Source organism: Plectrocnemia conspersa, unplaced genomic scaffold, assembly GCF_051122295.1.
Source record: "Plectrocnemia conspersa isolate PC_06_02 unplaced genomic scaffold, ASM5112229v1 ptg000009l, whole genome shotgun sequence".
In the NCBI taxonomy this organism is placed as follows: Eukaryota; Metazoa; Arthropoda; class Insecta; order Trichoptera; family Polycentropodidae; genus Plectrocnemia; species Plectrocnemia conspersa.
In genome coordinates, this window is record NW_028277173.1 from 8314246 (window position 1) to 8336645 (window position 22400).

Below are 22400 nucleotides of genomic sequence, written 5' to 3' on the forward strand. Positions count from 1 at the left end.
ATCATCGTTCATGTGTGCGTGACCGAAATTGGAGGTTTCTTTCTACGAAAAAACTTCGGTTCGATCGGAGTATAAACGTTCTGATATAGTTTCCTTTTTTCATGATGTTGTTGTTGTCATCATTTTGACGGAATCCCGATTAGTAGTAATTTCATTTTCTTCTAGAATAGCCTTAATATTTTTTTTTTGATTAATTGCGGTGTTTCAATTTGTAGATTAAATGCATATATTAAACACACTTTATATTTAAGAAACATAGTTTATCAGAATAATACAGTAGTAATAACTTTCATATGTAGTGTTCTATTAAATCGGCTGTCTCTATTTTCTTCTTTTTAGTCGCGTTAAAAAATGTAAAAAAAAACAGTATTTTTACTAATTAAGTTTATTTGTGTTAGTATTTTTTTTAAATATATTTTCAAACTATCTTGAACCCAATAATGACAGACTGTCATTGCAATCATTTTGTCATTATAACAAAATGATTGGGTCAATAATTTTGTTTTAATCAGCTCAGTAATTTTAATAAATGATTAGTGATTGATATATACAATCAGTATACAAAATCTATATAAGTTACTAACGAAATGGTACTATTGTAACGTTACTATTTAAATGCCAGTAATCTATTTCAATGATGGCAAAAAAATAAATGGATTAATGGCAGTTAAAATGGAAAAACATACTACAAAAATAAATGAGTTATTTTTTGAGTTACGCAATACGTTTTTTTGTTCGTATGTCAAGATAAATTTTAATCAGCTAACTAATAATTATTTCAGGGTCTCTTTTTTTAAACGTCCTTTTGCTGTTCAAACCCAAACCTAACCTAAGTAAATTAACTTGACATAATGAGAGTTCCAAAGCCTTTTATAATTTTCAAACTTTCATTAGATTAATTCCTTTTGATTAAGTTTGGGTTTGGTTAAATTCATTTTTATTATTGTACTATGTAATTCATTTTTATTATTGTAGTATGTAATTAAGCTAAATTCATTTTTATTATGTTGAATCTCTGATCATGTAGAAATATGTATCAATATCATCAAGATGTGCACACATCAATTAAAACGCAAAAAAGGAAGATCTGTAATTAGTGTTTTTTTTTTGAAAATTATTTTTCGAAATAAATGCTAAATAAAAATTTCTCAAAAAATGTGCTGATTTTTTTTACTATTTTTGCTAAAAATTTAATTCGTAGGAATTACAAATGTTTTAAAACCGCTGCATAAGAAAGGGTGGGTCCATGCCAGCTGTTTGAAAATATGCATGCTTTCTTTGGAAAGCATTTTAGAGCTCGGAAGTATTTGGATGTAAAATAATTCTAATCGACATTATCTTTGCTTTAGTAATCTAAAAACTACATAAATAATCAGATAAGAAGAAACCGCTCCGCGTGGGAATCGGCGGATTGCAAAAAGTATGGAGGCTTTTCATAGAGTTACGTCATAAAATTTGCTTGTCAGCGAACTTAGATTTTATCTTATTCGAAATATAAAATGTAAAATAGCAACAATTGACCATTTTTCTACGATTCGGGTGTAAATACGAAATTCCTTTGTAACTTGACGCTTTGTAATCAATCGAATTAGATCGATTGGTTCTGGTTCTTCGATTATTCGCATCTATTATAACAAATCATCATAAAATGAGATGGCGCTAGTAGTATCGAAACAAGTTTGTTTCTGAAAAGTACCATCTATCAATAGACTACTGTCAAATTGTCATTTCCATCGCATCCTTTCATTTTTACAATCGATTGAAGCAAACAACCTTTGTTATTTTCGAACAATGGAAAAAACGAGTATCGTGTAATGATTAAACAGTTTTATTTGAATGAAATCAATTCAATTCATTCACTGTTTACAATTGAATTGGGTGAATCAGTTTAAACGTGGTCGATCCACAAGTGATAAACATTGTTCGGGACGTCCACTTGCGGTGACTACGCCAGAAATGATCGACAAAATCCACGATTTATTCTTAAATGTCAAACATCTTACAGTGCTCGTTTGATGCCCTGTTTTCGATTAAACAACATCGACACAAAATGAAAGATAGTTTTCCATAGCCGAAGAACAAGGATGGTTGATTCCATTTTAAATGGTATATGCTTTTTAAAATGTGTGATAATGTGCCTACTAATATGTTTTAATATGTTATAAATGTTTTACCATTATTCAGGTTCTTTTATATTTTAATTATTATGAATAATATAATTTACATTTTTGGAAAAACAATATTGCAAAAATAAAAATAGTATAGATATTTTACTTATATAAAGATATTTACAATAATATACTGTGTTATTATAATCACATATCAACACTCCACTTTTGGGTGAAAATGACTTAGCAATGACATCTTGGACATTTAATCGAAATACACATGCTCAGAAAATTGCTATTCACAAAATTTGAGATATTGTTTTATTATCCTATTTTAAAATTGTCTATTTAGTTCTTTATTTCTCATGTAAAGTTGTGAAATATGGAATTAGCAATTTTACACTTAAAGCCATTGATATTTTTTTATTTATCGAAGCTTCTTGAGAAAATTGCGAATGGAAAATAAGAATTCTCATTCTTCCGAGAAAAAAAATATCGAGAAGAGAAACCAGAATGTCTACATGTAACGAATAGAAGACGCGCCTTCGCTTTTTTATACTCTCTCTCTCTCTATATATATATAGTAAATATTTATGTATAATATTTAGTAAAGAGGTCATTAAAAATATTCTATATAATAAGGAGATAAAGTCATTGCACGGCCAAGGACAAAAGTCAAACAATCTGCTACTTTTTAGCTGTATCACTTTTGTATCATGTGACTAAACCTAATGTAATATGGGTTATTACAACAACAGTGTTCGCACACATATGTACAATTCATACAATAGGATAACACAAAAAAACAGATTCGGACCATTACAACCCTTATCAAGAAGAGGACTTGCAAAAAACTCGATTGTTTGTTTGCATAGTTAACACGGGGGGTGAGAGGCCTATGGGGCAAGTGGCTCATTGTCCCTGTTATATCCTGATTTATGACCGGGATTATGCGCGTATGACGATTATGAAAAGCATCGGTGACATGTCAGGATTTCGGTAAGGCAAACACGCGATTGTTCCGCCATACTGTCGGATTACATTATATACTAATGCATTCGTCGAAATCACTCGATTCGTAGGAACGAGTACTCACAATCAAGCCAACTGCACGGAAACACGAAACAGGCTTGCAGATTGCAATATTTAAATATTATACTATTGAAGTACAGTAATTAGTTAAACTTTACGACAACATCTACTGCACGCTCAATCGTGCCAGTTAAGAATTTAAAATTATGTAATCTCTATGAGTTTTGTTCGAGATTATAGTTTTCAAGATTAATACAGGAACGTCTTTTTAGCTTTTATCATGGGGGAGGGGGCCAATAGTTGGACAGTCAGTGGTCGTTTTTTTAAGATTTAAATAGTATTTCAATAAATTACATAAATTAAGTCCCTGCTTAGAATCCATGTTAAAAGCAATAAAATCGTGCCGTCGTCTTTCATATTAACAATATTACGACTTACAATAAGTCAGAATCAAATAAAGCAAATTTTGACCAATAGGAGAGCGCAAAAAATAATTATCCCTTCTCAGAAGTAAAAAATCCACTTTTTCATGTAGCAATATTTTATTCTTTTAAAAAACACAATGAAATCAAAATTGTGCAAATTCTGGGATCGGTTTTTCTGTCTCAGATTTTGTGTATTTTTGTAAAATTGATATACCAAAATTCCATTGGCAATTTTGCGGAGCTCTTGGAACCTTTTGTGTAAAAGAAACACGTTTCGCCGTACATGTACGGTGGTCGATCTTTCACTGTTTTAATGTACCCCAGAAAATGATATATATACATAAATAAGTGAAGAAACAATAAACATTATATTTATATAATATATATTTAAATTTGATTTAATGCAACTGAAAATTCATTAAATAGAGTAATATCAATAGAGTACGAAATAAACTAAAAAAATTTTTTTATATTAATATTATAAAACATATCGAGAGCTTCTCAATTAATAATAAAAAAAATCACACAAAAGTCTAATAATATTGTAAAAAAGATGTGAAATAAATTAAAAACGAGTTTTAATAAAATAAATTATTAAAACATACTAATACAAAAAAAGTAGTAATATAAATCAGAGCAATAAAACGTTGAGAATCAATGATTTTTTTATATATAAATTACTATAAATACAATATAATATAATAATAAATAAATAACAACAGAAATAAATATGGAAAAATACATTAACAAAGGGTTAAGATTCATATTATGTATTTCATTAAATGACATGCATTTTTCTAAGCCCCTCCCTAGATTAATAAGCGTGCCAAGCAAATCTATATAAAACTATATACCCGGTTATGTAAGGCGGTCAAAGGTCACAAATGTGAAATTGTATAAGTGCATATAATGGAATAAACACTGAATCATTTATTAATTAATCTTAATTCGTTTAAATACATTCATAAATCAACTACAAAATAATTAACAGTCTGATGTATATGTTTGCAAGTCATGTAAATAAGAATAAGTTTCTATTTCTTTATATATACATATATTATGATTGTCTGCGTGTGCAGGTTAAATATTATTTATTTATTTACCAATTATAGTAACATTTGTATATGTATGTAAAAGTAATTAAATTTTATATTGGTCGTAGGTTTATATATAATATAAGATACTGTCCATTTTTATTGAATAAAACCTCTACTTATATATTATCTAACAGATATTTTTCTGATGCAAAATATGAATCATAATCAAATGTATATAAATATTAATATTGCACTTAAAAAAAGTAGTATACATAATTTTAAAAAAAATACGTTTTATATAATAATTTACAAAAGAAAAAACTCACCGCCCCAGCGTTGAAATGGTATGACATCTTTCCTCTGCTCTTTAGGAAAATACAGGAATTTTAAACTGTTTAAGAAGCTCCAATATTGCTCTGAAATACAAAGCGGTATCAATCAGTTACTGCGTAACGGAAAATCGGAAAATTTTCAAAATGGCGCCGCGTCCTTCTTTCTATACCGATATAAAATTTTGGCTATAAAAGCGCATTTTACATTAAGACTAATTTTAAACGTAAACGTATGCAAAGAGCCGAAGACAGCGAAGAGGATAGCACGAATCGCGTTTTCAATTCGGAAAAATAGGTCAATAACCGTCTCGAATGGCAGTCCAATCGAAATGCCGTCGAATTCCTGCGAACGGATTATTCCCGTAGACGGGTTTATTGGTCAAACAAATGGGGGTGACGCCATGGATACGATTTTATATTGTTGTTGAGCCTTATCCTTAATTTCCCCATCCGACGGGAATTTTCACCCCCTGAAAAATGAAAATTTTCCGCCGCGGTGGCGTGCAACGCTGCAAGGTCGATCGATAGGCTTTCCATGTTTTTAAATATTGGATATGACAAGTTTTACCATTAATATGTTATATTAAAACCTAATATAGTAAGAAAAAGGATTACTAGCTACTTATAAATGTATCTACAACATATTTTAATTCAACAATTCTTTAATGTATATTAAAAATAAATTAAATTCAAGCTTTAATTGTCCGCACTACAATGGTTGTGTCGCCATCCGGCTCCTTAATACGCTGTAATAATGTCAGCTACGAGGAGCTTGTCCAATTCGTATCATTTAATTTTAATATTTTATAATTTTTTCCTTCATTCCTACTATGTACATATATTTTTTTTATGTAATATTTTTAATATTACATTTTTTGTGAATTGTATTAATACTATGTATTGTTTTTTACCATCGTGATTAATTGGGGTTATCTGTTCACGGTCAAGGTCACGATGGTCTTAATTTAATTTAAATAAATAAATAAAATATTTGTAAAAATATTTATTAAATAAATATAATTACTATAATGTAAATACTTTTTCCAAAATCTGAATTTGTTATACTGCGAAGTAGACAAATTTGATTTATAATGTTTATATTATGATATTGTGGCGGACCACACATGAGCCACGTATGTAATGGACCTTTCTTGAAACTCGCCTAATTACTGTGACCAAAAGTGATTATTTAACAATAGTGCGATCACACAATCGTACGCCACACATGCACGGATTTGTTCGAGATGGATGTCCGGCGGACAAATCCGACCGTGTGTGGTGGTAAAAACCTCGGACGGATCTGCCTGACGACTGTCCGTTGTCGGTTTCCTCATAAATAACGCACAAGGATTTCTTTGTTAAGAAACGCACATAGAAAAGAATGTATTACCGGAATACAAATATTCCCGTTACACATACACAATTCTTCGACCTCAGAGATATCTATCAAGCAAATTTCACTTTCTAAAGGCGTATACTTATTTCGTTCTAAGAAGCGATTGGCTGGATGATCGCTGCATGATTGTGATTGCTTAGCAAGCTTTGCAGCCCCGGATACTTAAGCCTGGACTCCGATAAGAAGAAAGGCAGTCACAAGCAATCACTATATGTAGCATATAGGGAGTAACTTCCGCTGCCACAACACCTAAAATACCTCTGAGGACCTCCCACGGACATCATCCCCTCGCCAGTTTCCCCACCAACGCTTGGAGAAAACATCACACCATTTATCGTCTATCGCAACATATGTAAACTAGCTACAAAGTCACATCCCTTAGGGTTACCAAACCTTAAAATATAATACAGTCAAATATATTCCACGCATTTTTTAAAAGATTTTTTCTAGTGCCTTAATCTCTATGAGATGTTGAAAAAATTCTATATACATTTTTTATTTTTTGTATATTACACATATTTAATATAAATAAAGAAGTATAATGTAAATATATTTTTTATTAAAATATATAACAAATAACCAAAGCAGATTGGTTTAAATAAGAACCCACCCTTAAACGGTTTGGTATATTTACCATACAAAAATTTTAAATTGATAAATATTTTGTATTTGCAAATAAGGAATGCTTCTGTATATGAATTTGATTTAAATACCAAAACAGAAATTAAACAGGAAGTAATAGTGCAATGGAGTATTGCTACTAATATTATTAATTTGATAAAAATATTTTATTCTCGAACCTTTATGTATAATACAAATCAATGTTGAATCTATATACAAAAATCTATACGTATTATAAGAAGTTAACTACAATTTTTACGACGCTAATGCAAATTTATTCACAATCAAATTTATATTTTCATATCTCATTTTAAATTTATATTTTCATATTTTATCGTTCTAGTCAATAGCTTTGTTTTGCATAAAACAGTCAAAAACGTTACATAGGAATTGAATACTTTTTCTGCGATATAAATAAAAATTCAGTCGACCCGATCGACATCGCAATTTAAACGATTTTTCAATCCGAACCCTTCAAACGTTTCTTTTCCATAATTTGTGGGTATATAGGAGACGACGAATACAAAATTGCATGCAAATGTCTCCGAGCTATCTTCGGTCACGCGATTCTCATGACACAATTAATAAACTGCGGATGTACCGCAATACGTAGTGGGATATATAAATAAACATATTTGCAGACGTATCGGCACAGCAAATATAGAAAGGAAAATACCAATCGGTTACTATAAAAATCGAGTATAATAGTCATTTTGAGAAAGAAAAAAAAAATAACAACTCACGGACGTTTGGCAAATAATACACATAATGTACATAATATGACTATATAAAATTCTGCCATTTTTTTAGAATAGCTCAACTTGTTCTATATATCGGAAAATTAATATTTATTCTTGGTGGTTCAAGATGATAATTCATTAAAAGCATATTTTATATCAACGTTTTATCAAAAGATAACTAAGATTAGAAACTGAAATACTGATTAATTGAAAATATCATCCTTACACATAATTGATTCAATTACAAATTCTGAATTTATCTACAGGTGGCCCTCGACTTTCGAACGTTCGACTTTCGCACAATTCGCTACTTCGCACATTTCAAGAAAACAACTTTTTTAAATTTAATTTTTTTTTTAAAACGTTTTGCTAGCGGTGAATCTTTTGCTTCAATCGAACGTTCGTATGATACAAACAGGTCTACGATATGTTCAATTTTGCAAAATAAAAATATAATTAAAGAATACGTTCAAAATTGTGGAAAATAAAGATATATTTCCACAATCTTTAATGATATGTTTCCAAAAAAACACAGCAAAAAAAAAACATGGATGAAATGGAAAATCTTTGTCATCGTAGATCGATGACCAACAGCAAAAAGATGTCCCTCTGAGTATTTCAATTATTCAAGCAAAAGCTCTTAGTTTGCACAAAGATCGGAAGGATAGATTAAAAAAATAATTTAACACGGTTTTTCAAGCAAGTAACGGTTGGTTTTACAATTTTAAAATGAGGTATTCTTTTTATAATATTAAATTTACTGGAGAATCGGCTGATGCGAATAAAGATACTGCAAAAGAATTTATTTCCTTATTATCCAAAATTATTGAAGATGTAGAATATTCCTCTAGCCAAATATTTAATGTAGATGAGACAAGTTTATTTTGGAAAACTCTTTAACAATGAAAAATATGAATGAAGCCTTCACGCACATTGACAAATTTTTAAATATTATGGAAGATTGTGATCCCAATTGAGAACGCATATCTCAAGTGCGTGGAGCGATCAATAAAAACATAGCATGTTATAAAATACTATATAAAGAAAAGAATAAAAATAGTGGAAAACAGTTAACTCTTGATAACTTTTCAAATGAAACACCCACAAACCCCACTTAAATGTGTCTTTTAAACACCTTATATTTACTTGATAAATAAATATTTTAAAATACACACAATTTCAAATTTTTTACTTCCCTCGACTTTCGTACATTCGACATTCGCACACATTTTCAGGAACCAATTATGTGCGAAAGTCGAGGGCCGCCTGTAGTTATAAAATTGTTAAGGTCTATTATTTATTCATTAATTTTTAGCTCAAAAACAACCCAATGTGAGCCTTCATCTACTCCAAGAATTTCCCAAAGCTCTTACTTATTCTAAGCCATAAATTATCGGGTTATCCCTTAAGGAAAATCAGTCTCGAATTAGGGTGCTAAACTATTTGTAATTTTCAACTACTCAAATATTGAATAAAAATGGATGACGTATACGAATATTTTAATATTTATTTGTAAATTTTTTCTCGGTTTTTACCGATATTAATTTATTTAACCAATTAGTACAGAAAATTCGCTATAAATATTATTAAATTAAAAAATAATTATTGCTTAGTAATAAGTATTTTAAATAAATATTAATTTTTTTGATAATGTAAAATATGCATAGCACAATACTGTGTGAATTACTGATCAGTGAAAGCGTCAAAAGTAAAATGCTTAATTTATTATTTTGCATACTTTTTGATCAGGGACGTCATTTCAGCTTTTCCGAATTATCAGAATTAAGATCAGCTGCGATTGAATTAATTTAAAAAATGCTAATTTTATCGAATTTAATGTGTATAGATTTTATACAAAATGTTTGGAACGAATTTGATATACATAAAGATCGAATCCGTATTAGTGCGTGTTTAAAACGGATTTGCGTATAAATTAAATAACTATAATTAATTAGAAACTTAAACGACACATAAAAAAACGTAAAACAACCTTCACAAAAATTTACGAGGCACACTTTTTTTAGGCCTTTTCAAGATTTTGTTTCGTTCAACGAACGAATTCTGCAAATTTCAGTCATAATATACACGGCGGATAAACATCCTATTCACAAATGTTTTTCGTAAATTAGTAAAAACATTTTTTTGTTGAAAAGAACCGTCTCATAGTCTCGCATTTCGAAACAAAATAAATGCGCATAATAACCATAGATTTTGGAGCGGCACTAGTCACTCCGGTATATTAAGAAAAAAAGTGTTGCTCAAGTATATAAACTGTTTCATTCTAAGATATTTTAAAATCGAAATAATAATAAAAACTGACTGACCAACTTTTACCCCTCCCCTAAAAAAATCTGAAATGACGTCCCTGTCCAAAATTCTGTTTTCTTTCTTTAAAAACTTGCACTAGTGCATTTATTTTAGATTTGCAATGTTCTGTTTCACATCCAATAAAAAGGTTTGAGATGTTATTTTTTCCTTAAGCCATCGTAAGTAAGTATACTTAAAAGTAAGTAAGTATATTAAAATTAACCTTTATAAAAAACATTAAAATGGCATATGAGCTCGACTTAAAAGAAATTATTTTTGTGTTGCATTATTTTGAATTACATTTTTTCTCATTGTCTTATTTGTATTTACCTTAATAGTCCTTGTTTATCATGCAAAAGAGAACGAAATTTAAAAAGAGCTATGAAATGCTATAATATTACCCAAGCTGTACTTTTTGGACTAATTAATACAACCTTCTTTTTCAGGTAGTTTACTTAAGATATGTACCTAAAAAATATAACTCGGTCTAGATATTTTATGCGTAAGCATAAGATCAAAATAGTGGCTAATATACTAATGCCTGAAAGCATGAAATACAAACAACGGTAGCATGTGAAAACTTTGAAATAGTATACTCAATAACGATCAATAGAGGTATAGGTGTATAAAATTATATTACGATTTTAATGATTTTCTATAAATATATTTACGATTTTTTTTATTTTTAGCTCAGTGAATATTAAAAATATAATATTGACTTACCGGAGAATGGAGTTATGTCGTTGATACGCAAAATGGATAAATAATGTGAATTATGTATGCGAACTTTTTGATTATATATTATTAACAGAAATTTGCTTATATTGCATATTATTTCAGACATACTTTCTTGTATCACGCACCATACTATAAACGTGACATGGCAGGTTACATAAATTGTTTTTAATTTTTATAAAGTTGCCATTGCTAGCATCAAATTGATTTTAGGGGAAAATGCAGACGAATTAATCATAAAATAAATTATAGTATTTTTTTCGAACATTTAACAACGCCCTCTTAGGATGCTGTTCTTGGAAACAACCAATCAAAAGCTCGCATCTCTAAACCACGCCTCCGGTTCGATATCAAGTAGAGTACATGATACAAATTTTATAGATGCTCTCAAATAAATTTTTGTTCTTCATAAAATTATTTTACTTTTCAACTAGCTTAATAATATAAATAAAGCGGATTCCAATTTTATAAGCACGTGCTTACGGCATCAGAAGAAAAGGGGCACCGCAAAAATGTAAAAAAAATCAAGAATTTCAGACAAGCCAAAAGTCACATGTCGACCAGCTTGGTGTTGTACTTTTGTCAGGTTTTGAACTGAAGGGGTGACTTTGCAGCCTAAATTGAATCTAAAAAACCTGGTAACGCGATCGGTAACAAACAAAAAACAAAAAAAGTCTATCGCGCATCCTTTCCACACAAAGAGAAGTATTCCGGTGCTTATGGGTGTTTACGAGTGATTAACGTTTCGGGATAGATGTGTTCGTTTGAAATATTTGAATATATTTGTAATTTTTTTCTTGGTTTTTACAGATATTTTTTTATTTAACCAATTAATGCAAAAAAAAATTATTTGCCTATAAAATATTATTTAATTACAAAATAATTATATGTGTATATTTAAATTAATCATTCATTTTTTTGATGTTTTAAAAAAAATTGTACGGATTTATACATAATTTATGGCGATTGAATTATTAAATTGACAGAAATAAAATCTTTGCGTCTTGAAACAACAAATACAAAAACGTAACACGAACTTAATTAACGACGCACACCTGTTTTTGCTATAAGCGCTTAACGATAACAAAGGATGGGCCTTTCTAACATGTTTCGTTCAACGAACGAATTCCACGTATTTCGGTCATAGAAGATACACCGATAAACATTATATACGCAAATATTTCTCGAGGTCGTCAAAGCATTTTTTATTGAGAAGAAATGTCCCATTGTCTCGCATTTCGAAACAAAATAAAAGCACACGAAGGACCATGAATTTTGGAGCGGCACTAGTCACTCGGGTATATTGAGAGAAAAACGACTTCCTGTGTTGCTTAAGTACAGTGGCGTAGTTAGGGTATATGCCGCCCGGGGCGATTCTTAAAATTGCTGCCCCCCATCCATTTTTTGCAGGGTCATAAAATCAGCATTTCTTAGAATAATAAATTGGTTATTGGTAAACTCTTGCTATTCGTAGATTTACATAAGTTTTAGTTTATTCAGAATTAAGAACCACACTAGACGATTCCATCGCGAATATGCCGCCCCCAAGCAAGTGCCGCCCGGGGCGGCCCTCCCCCTCCGCCCCACCATAGCTACGCCACTGCTCAAGTATACAAATTGAATACATTCGAGATAGTATAAACGAATATTTTACGAATATTCTATCAATTATTCGAATATTCATATATTTGAAAATGGGACAAATATTAAAATTAATCGAATATTCGAAAAAACCCTACGCCCTTCGGCCTCAAAACACGAAATAAGTTTTTTGATATTTTGAATATTCAGTTAATTATAATACGGAGGCACCAAAATCCTTCTATTACTTAGGCCTTAGGGATCTAAAAGTTTTAATTCGGCTCAGAACGTTACTACTAAAATATTAGATATAAAAACAAAAATAAATATAACACAAAATATTTACTCTTACTTTCTTGAACATTAATGATATTACTTAAATACAATTAGTTAATTACCCTTGAACTAAGAAAAACGTAAGTAGGTTTTAGTTTATTTTTTCTTTTAGGAAAATCATGTACAGTTTTCAAAAAAACACAATTTTTCATAATATTTCTTAAACATTTGTTTCATTAAAAAAAATCCTGTTTAGTTATGATTTTTATTAACAAAATATTTTTGCTTGCAAAATATTAATGCTTTAGATATGTATCGTTGATGATAATTGGGAAATGTTTAGCTGAATAATTATTTTTTTAAAACTTTTACTCAACATATTTTAAAATCATTAAGATTATATTACAAATTGAAGTAATGTGATATAATAAAATAATGTGGATAAGTAAAATTTCATTTATTACAATTCTTAAAAATGCCCTTTTTTATAGAATGGTTTACAGTTAAAATAATTTTAATATTGATATTTAATAAATATAATTTTAACAAGCAAAGTTTGTTTAAAAGTTAAAAAGAGTAGACTAAACAAAAATCACGCAATACGATTTTTTTATAAAACATATTTTTTTAACTTCCAACTTAACTCATCAACCAACATGCAAATGTAATATTTTGTTGTACTATTTATAATTCTAATAAAATTACACACGCACAGGTATGTGATCTACACATAATATACACAATTTATCTAGGATCTAAAACAGTCGGCTATGTGATATTATCTTGAAATATTTGTAATAAAAATAAATATTTTATAAAACAGTACTCTACAAGTGTCAAATTCTGGGGGTGGAAAAGGGGGATGGAATTCGCCACGTATAAAAGGTTAGGGGATGCTGCAGATGAGACACTGTGGACCGACAGTTCGCGTGTCGAACAACCCCTATTTATATAACTGTACTATAAATAAATTGTGCGTTTAGTGTTGTGACAAATATGGATAAAAGCAAGAATTGCGAAATCGAAGTCGAATGTTAACGGTAGTTTCAACGTATAATAATAATTCTTAAAGTCGTCTTATGTCAAGGTAAACTATTTATATATCGAAGCTAATTTTAATAGATAGTTTATGGATTATATTTATTTGTTTAAGCTAAATATTTATTAGATGAAATAACATATTATTCTTAAAATATAATAATATTGGATTTATTCTTAAAATTGTGCGATATATGTAATAATTTGATTAGTAAAATGTCAAAAATGTCTTTTTGATTTTATATTTTAATCCTATATGCTACCCTTTGTCGAGAGCTTGACTTATATAAGTATAAGCAGCTGAGCAATATATTCTATCCTTTAGATTTCATTCATCTCGTTTGCCACTCAGTGTATTTGTTGTGTAATTGTAATGATTATTATATAATTATAATTCGGATCGATCATCACAGATTAAGTTTTCCTTGATTTTCTTAAGCTCACGGTTATATAACATGATGAATAATTTAAAAAAATCGAGGTAGGTCGTGCAAAGTAAAATAAATTGATTGTAAGATGTTAAATGAATTAACTTTTCTTACATTTTTGTCTAGGTCTCACTACATATTTAGTATGTTTACTCCATTGCGATGCATTGGGATAACGCCTGTCGTGTTGCAGCGGAAAATATATTGTACAATACCATAATAGAAATTAGGCTTATAATGTTATAATATTTAGCATGAATTTAATAAGATTTAAAAGCGTAAATAAATATTATAATGTAAGACTAAACATTTTTTCGTTTTACATTATAAAAGAAATTCACAAATTTGAGAATGCTATAAAGCTATTTATATTTTATATTTTTCTGTTGTAACCTGACAGGTGTAAGTCCAATGCATTATAACGAGTTAAGCCTGTCACTGTTTAATTCAATCAGACATAATTAATGTCATATCAGCTTTTTTCAGGAGGGGAGCAAAAGTTGGCCAGTGAGTGGTCATTTTTTAGCATTTCCATTTCAATAAGATTTATAGTATTTCATTAAATGCCATGCACTTTTCTGGCTAAATTCAAGGGGATGTCCTTGTTTAAAATTTTCGTCAAAAGCAATAAAATCGTGCCGTCGAAGAGAAAACGCTCGGCTATCTAGCGTTCCTAATAAGACATTTTAAAACCAATTATATTTATTTGCTTATTAATTATTAATTTATTCAGTTAAAATAGCTAATTGTTTATAGAATCAATGATTAAAATCAGAACATAGATATATATAAAAAATATAATATAAGCATTAACCGATTATAAAAAAATATTTAAATCTTAATGCACGTTTCTCTAATCCATTTAACAAACCCGCCATATTTTTATGTTTGCGAATTGTCTTAGAAATATTGTTATACAAATTCACGCTTTGTTACAATATTCCCCGTTTTCTTATACTTATACTTATCCTTAAATTTTCTCTATTTCTAGTATTCAATATATGTACATCTTTATTTATAATTAAATACTTATTTAAATACTCTGGTATCATATTATTTTACGATTTTATTGCTTTTGACGTGAATTTTTGACTTCTGAGAAATGATTTTATTTTTATTGTTTTTGCGCCCTTCTATTGACTAAAATTCGATAAGGATATCTATCATATTTTTAAACATAGTGTAATATCAAAGTGACGACAAATTATGGAGCAATATGCGAGATGCGACTCTGTTTGTAAGAGATAAGATGAATTGGCTGACTAAACCTAATACAAGTATTAGTTTTAGAACTTTCATTTGGTTGGGTTTGGGTTTAAACAACAAATGGACGTTTCGCAGCAGCGTATTAGCGCCCATCAGTTAAATTATATTTTCACTAGTAGAAATATATATCTGCTAGTGAAAATGTATTTTAACTTTTTCACTGAAAGATACACATTCACTGTAGCATTTAAACATCATGTAAAAAAATAATGATAGTATGTAAATTTATATATTACTACTTATAAAAAAGTTAAAATCATATTTTTTTACTAGCACTAAAAAAATAATTAATCTTAATGCACGAAGGTGATTATTTATTCCATTGAACAACAGGGCTACATTTTTATTTTTGCGAATTACAAAAATTCACACTTCCGTTCATTATTCCCCTGGCCGTACTCATTTTCTAATACATAACTATCCTTAAACTGTTCTATTTCTAGTGTTAAATTTATGTACATATTTATTTATTATTAAATACTTATTAAAATACTCTGGTAACATATTATTTTTTAACTTATATATACAAATACTAAAACATTCATCTTCAATATATATTGAACATTTAACGAATTTAATCTATCAATCATGCTTCTACAACTAGTATTTAAAACTACTCTTATTGCCCCATTTTGTAATTATTGCAACATCATTTTTTCTATTTTATTGAACAACTAACATTATTTTATTCGATCATGTAAATAATAATTTACTAATTTTATAGACTAGACTCTTGATTGTGTCAATTCACAACATACAGTTTGCAAATTATCGCATTATTTTGTTGCATACATAAATACATTGTAAATGGTAATCTATATATCATCAATATTCCATCGATTGAACGCATATGCCAAAGCCATCCCCTAGCATAGTCAATTATTAACGACCCAACACTCTCGAGAGACCGTCGAAAGCATTCAAAAGCACTTTTATGTCCGACTCCCGAGATTGCATTTCAAAAAATAGTTATTTGTATGCAACACAGATTCTGCAAAAAAACAGTACCGCATTAAATTTTAATGTGTCATATAAAACCACCAGTAAATGATAAGTGCAAATGTAAAATGCACATCAGATGGGAACAGTTTCAATGAATCATAATTTTATTTATATTTGTGAGAAATATAACATGGAAGATGTATAGGGAAAAGAAATAGGACACCCTTGGGAGCAGTCATATCAACACACCCCCTTCGCAGGTGGCTTAATCCTTCGTTGTGGTCCAATTTGCCATGGGCGTTTTATAAACACCAGTGGCGTACGGTGGGTGTTAATATTGGGTGTGCTATAAAAAAATAAAAAAAAGTACATTTTTTCATTTTTATTAGCCGAGGTTTTGACATGCCTAAACTGCCTTACAGCTTTTTCCCATATATAAATAAATAAATAAACATCAAACCTAATCTAAAATATTATTATATAAAAATATCCAATTTCCAATAAACATAAACTTATAATTATTTATATATAAAATCTAATCTTCTTCTTTAATCATAAATTTTTCTATCACGCTGTCATAAAAAGTGATCTTCCTTTTAATATCCATAAGGATCCCTTTTTCTATTGAAATCAAGTTAAGGACACATAGCCTTTCTTGGCCTTGGGTACTTCGATAGCAATTATTAATTCGTTTCAGAGCAGAAAATGAACGTTCTGCTGAAGCAGTACTGCTTGAAAGAGTTAATATTAGTTTGCCTAATTTATCTATTTCCTGAAAACCTGACTCAAGATTATTTGTGTTCATAAATTGTACAAGCTCATGAACAGATTTCTCTGCAAATTTAGGTAAATGATAAAGAACAGCAAGCTCATTTTTTAAACTTATATAATCAAATAATGCTCCATAGAATTGTTGCAGTTTGGTAAGTAATTCATTTGGAAATTTTTCTTTATATTGCTCATATTTTTCTTTCTCCAGAAGGTGAAAATATTCCAATTTAGACATTGAAGAAAAACGGTTTTCAATTTGCTTACATATATTATCAACTATTGTATTAAATAGTTGGCAAAACGCGTGCTTTTCTTCAACAAGCAAATCATTACTCAGTCTTGGATAATTTTCTTCCGTTACATAAGAATCCCATAATGTTTCATAATTATTTTCCTGTTCATGTCTAAGTTGTTGCAAAATTTCGGTAACTTTCTTACAGCAATATAATATGTCAAAAGATTTGGATTGTAAAATATTGTATAACACATCAGTTTTTCCAAAAAGGTTTGAAAATATGTGGAGAAGTTTTCTTGTTTCAAAATCTTCCAAAAAGCTAAGAAAACCTTCGGCTTTTATTACAGTGTCGGGGTCCCATAGTTCACAATTTTTCACGACGTCTCGAAAAAAGTCCGTAAATTCATTTCTGTATTTTTGCACTGTGTTACTTAACCGTGATGTATAATTCCATCTTGTAGGTGTAACAGAAGGAAGTCTTCTAGCTACGAACTCTTGTAAAGCATTTATTCGTTTGTAAGATTTCGAAAAGAATGCAGACAATCCATTTAAAGTTTGAAAGAATGATTTGCACACTTTTATATTGGAAAGACCTTGTTGTAATGTTAAATTCAACATATGAGCATAGCAGTGTGTAAAAATGGCCAGTGGATAAACTTCGAGTACTTTGGCTTGCAAACCATTAATATGCCCACTCATTACACTCGCCCCATCATAAGTCTGTCCAACTAATTTTTTCTTGAATTTGAAATTCTTCAATTATATTTACAACGTGGCAAAATAAGCCATCGGTTGTTTTATCAGAGCTAACGTCTGTAAAGCCAATAAACCGCTCGTAAACTTTACCTTCATAAACAAAACGCAAAACTGTTGAGAGTTCGTCATTATATCTGAAGTTTCGTCAAGAATAATAGCGACAAAATTTGCTGAATTTACTTCTTCCTTAATATTATCTTCAATTTAATTTCATAACTTCTTTTTGAAAATGGATTATTCAAAATATCTTCAACAGTATTCTTCATCATTATTGGGGTAAATGAAAAAATATAATCTAGAATAGAAAATTAAATATTGATCATATGTAAATAAGATAATAAACTATTTTACGGCAAAATATAAAAAATGAGTGACCTGTTATTGTGATATAATGTAATAAAAAAGCAGCGACGGACGCAAGAGTTTTTGAAGTACGCGCACCAAATTCGAGACCAATTTTACTACTGAGCGCTGCCAGCCGACAGATCGACTTCAGCCGTTAAATCTCGGAACAATTTACTTTAGTCGGCGGCCGCGCGCAAGGTCGGCGCGTTATATGTGTTGTTCCAAAACGATCGCTCGCGCGAAAACGTTCAGAGCGAATGACAAATACCAATGCATACTATACACTGCATATTAAAATTTTATAATTTTGCATACTACTGTATGCAAAATGATGTCGCTTTACGCCCTAAATTTTCTAAATTTCTAAATTTATATTTTAGATGGTTTTGCGGGTGTGCGCCGCACACCTAGCACACCCTGAATATACGCCCCTGATAAACACCCTCTACTGTTGCCAACCCTTTATTTTTATGCACCGCATAATTGTTTACACAAATAGCGATCGTATTGTGCGCTATGATAAATGAATGCTTCGGTCATTCAGAGCATAACTTAATAATGTTTTGATTGATGAAAAGCAAGAAAAAATATTTTTGTTTCAGTAGGTCTAAATTGAACTAAATTTTATCAGATTTGATAGTAAGAAATTACAAATAAATAACACTTGGAGTAATGGTTTTTCTGAATATTATTTGTTTAAGAATACTATACTTTTATATGCTGTGAAAATGTGTATGTTTCTTATAAATTTATGTTAGCTAATACTATGTGTTATTTTTTAGAAATTAATTTTAAATTGAGGGGCGAAGCGACGGGTCACGCAAAGAGGCTGCGGCCGCCAGCACGGGGCTGTTGGGGGCGACGGGCGGGGAGGCGGCTATGCAGCGAGTGCCCCCCGCCAGGGAACCCGCCCTTCAGCTCAATCGTAGAAGGTACCAAAATTCCACATATATTTTCAATTTCACTGAGTACTCCTCTCTATATATGAAATGATATATTTTGACCGATTTTCATCCCGTTTGCCGTTCGACTTTTATTTACGACTTGGCATAGCCATAATTTTTCGACATATGACAAACCGATTTGGAAGATGTCGTGCAACTGTATACCACTTTTTCGAAACATACTGATTAGTTTTTCGCTGATATAGTACAAAGAAAGTTCATATATTATAATTAATGATATCCATGAGGAAGGTATTGTTCAACAAACTCCACATAATGAATAATCGTTTCGTTAAATTGTTTTATAACAAAAAGCCTTAAACAATTTAACAATCCAATAGGTAATTGGACTTTCACTTTAGTGAGAGTCCACTTCTTACGACTCAGCTATTATATACATACAATGCTAAAATCAATTAATCTTACAATGACATAAAGCCTATAATACGTAAATTCATATGTACCAAAAAAATACGGCTTTAATATATTTTTTCAAGTAGTATACAATATAGAAGAGTATAAATACTGTTTTATTCTAATGGTTGAAATGAAAATGGAAAAGCCACCAATGCGACCTTTTACAGTACAACGGTGGAATAAATTATGTTATGGAGCGTTATCGCATTCAACTATTTTTAAGATTGCATGATATTCAAGCCTTGTTCTAAAAATATATATTATATTAAATAGATAGTATCTGTACCCATGTGGTAATTTAGCAAACATTTCCACAAATACTATCGGCTAAGTAACCTATTTTGATAAAGAACTTTATAAAGAGTTTTGCACAACTTAAATGTACTTTTAGATAAAATAGTAACATGCTATCTACTTGATATATAATATATTTACTTTAATTTAATCGACATATAGAAGACAAGTAGTTAATCAACATTGTCTGAAAGAATTTATATATAATTTAAAATATTCATTCTATACTTTACTAAATCAACTTCAACATAAATGTTATAAATACTGCAATATTTTTAAATCTTTTATAGATTGAAAAAATGCAATATTTAATAATACATAATGATATGGAAACATATTTTTTTCCATAATAAAATTAAAAAAATAATTAAACTATATTCATATTCAAATCACATAAAATCAAGTGATGAAATTGATGATAAAATATAATAAAATATTTTCAAAATACAGTATGTATGAAGTTGATACCTTCCATTCCGGAATAAAAGAAGCACCCCAAATCATTTAGTTCTTTGATTTTGCACAGTTGCCTGGATATTTTTTTTTGCTGACACATACTAATTTATTTTAATCCTTTCTCAATCCAAAACAGTCCAGCTTCTGTGTGAACTGGCTCATTTAATGCGTTTTAAACGCATTTTTTGGGGCAATAATGTTTTTTACGACATATTAATTGACACATTTTTTTACTTATAAAATATTTCGCAAATACTCATTATTAAAATCAACGGCAGTTTCACGCCTATTATCGTATTATCAAACGATCTTCATCAAGAATAGTTATTTTTACACTTAACCCAATTTATTGCACCTTTTTCACCATTCTGTAAACTGATGATTAATTATAACCGCCAGATTAAAATGTATCTTATCAATAACCCAATTGAATATATATTCTATTCATTATCAATTGTTAATCTCCCGATTGAATATAATTATTTTCATAATCATTTTATTTTCAGAGGTGTAGAAAGCAGCGGTGGAGGCGGAGGTGGAGGCCTATCAAGAGAAGAACGCAGGAGACGCAGGAGGGCTACGCAGAAGTATCGTACAGCTCATGCGTGTAGGGAGAGGGTCAGGGTTGAGGCTTTTAATGCAGCCTTCTTAGAACTGAGGCGCCTATTGCCAACACTGCCTCCTGATAAGAAGCTCTCTAAGATAGAAATACTAAGACTAGCCATATGTTACATAGCTTATTTGAATCATGTGCTTGATGCTTGAAAATTAATTAAAAATATTAAAACTACCATCAAAATTTTGCTTCAATTTCTTGTTTTCTAAAGTAACTTAATATAAAGTAATGCTATATAATTAATAGAATAAATTTGTCATTAATCATAATGTCACAAAAGCAAGAAAATTGCATTATATATTGAAACAAACTAAACCATGACAGCACAGAATTAATTAAAAATATATTAATAATAATAACACATTAATTAAATACAGATGTACATATGCTTAATGTTGCAGTGAGTATTATTATATTAATTAGTTAAATGTAAGACTTGTGTATTTACAATTGTTGTAATCAACAATTGTACAGAATAATTTATAACTTGCAAAGATATTTTCAAACCATGTTGCATTGTCAGTTTAATAAATGTTAATTATAAATATTAGTAATTTTAATTAATATTGTTTGGATATGATTTAGTTTTTGTTGATCTAAAACTAATTTCCTAATAATTTATATTATTGATATATTTTTTGTATATTTTATTTTAAGATTGTTAAGATTATTGTTGTGTAATAAATTATGAACAGTAATGGATTTTTATTTTAATAAAAATAAAACATATTACAAAATTTTAATTAAAAAATACTGCTGACGCAAAAAAAGTTTCATTAATCGAATAAAATGAGTAGAGAAACGACGAAAAAGTCTCGGATTTATTTAATATTTTATTTACTTCTATCTTAAATATATAATATAATACATTGTTTTTGGCAAAAAACTGAATCATGATCTTTTAAACAATAGTAGTGATTAATTTCCTCCTTTGAGGAGAAGTCAGTGGGTTTCTTGTTACTAAGTACGTTTTACAAATTCTTTACGGATCAATAAATTATACACTCGGACAGTGGCGGACCGCCCCGGGAGGCACTTTCTTGGGGGCGGAATTTCCGTTCATGAAGAGCATAGTTGAATATATGAAAACAATAAATGACAGTTAAACTTATAAACCAGCCAGTCATAAAATGCCACCCCTATAGATAAAAATATATATATTAATAATAAGGTAAATTTTTGTGTGCTTATGTCAAAAAATTTAGGAAATTTTTTTTTTTTTAATCAAAAAATAAGGTATGGACCGTTTATTTTTTGCTCAATGATTATTTTTTGAAATGCCGTTATTTTAAAATAGTATGG

The 22400-nt window shown here is 29.5% G+C and overlaps 2 protein-coding genes across 4 annotated transcripts in view; one reads left to right on the top strand and one right to left on the bottom strand.

The window, feature by feature from the left end:
* LOC148231820 (protein Flattop homolog) overlaps positions 1-22400 on the bottom strand; it is a 46385-nt gene that overhangs the window by 3153 nt on the left and 20832 nt on the right. The window contains exon 2 of one of the 3 annotated variants that reach the window (XM_088193330.1): positions 4929-5018. The exons of the other annotated variants lie outside the window; for them this stretch is intronic. Coding sequence (XP_088049456.1) covers positions 4929-4955 — 27 coding nt within the window. The 5' untranslated portion in view covers positions 4956-5018. The remainder of the gene's footprint in view (positions 1-4928; positions 5019-22400) is intronic. 3 annotated transcript variants of the gene reach the window in all.
* Positions 13503-21594, top strand: HLH4C (Helix loop helix protein 4C). The gene is made up of 3 exons (XM_088192293.1): positions 13503-13677; positions 19154-19303; positions 20989-21594. The coding sequence occupies exons 2-3, from the start codon at positions 19251-19253 to the stop codon at positions 21245-21247; spliced, it is 312 nt and encodes a 103-aa protein (XP_088048419.1). The 5' UTR covers positions 13503-13677; positions 19154-19250; the 3' UTR covers positions 21248-21594.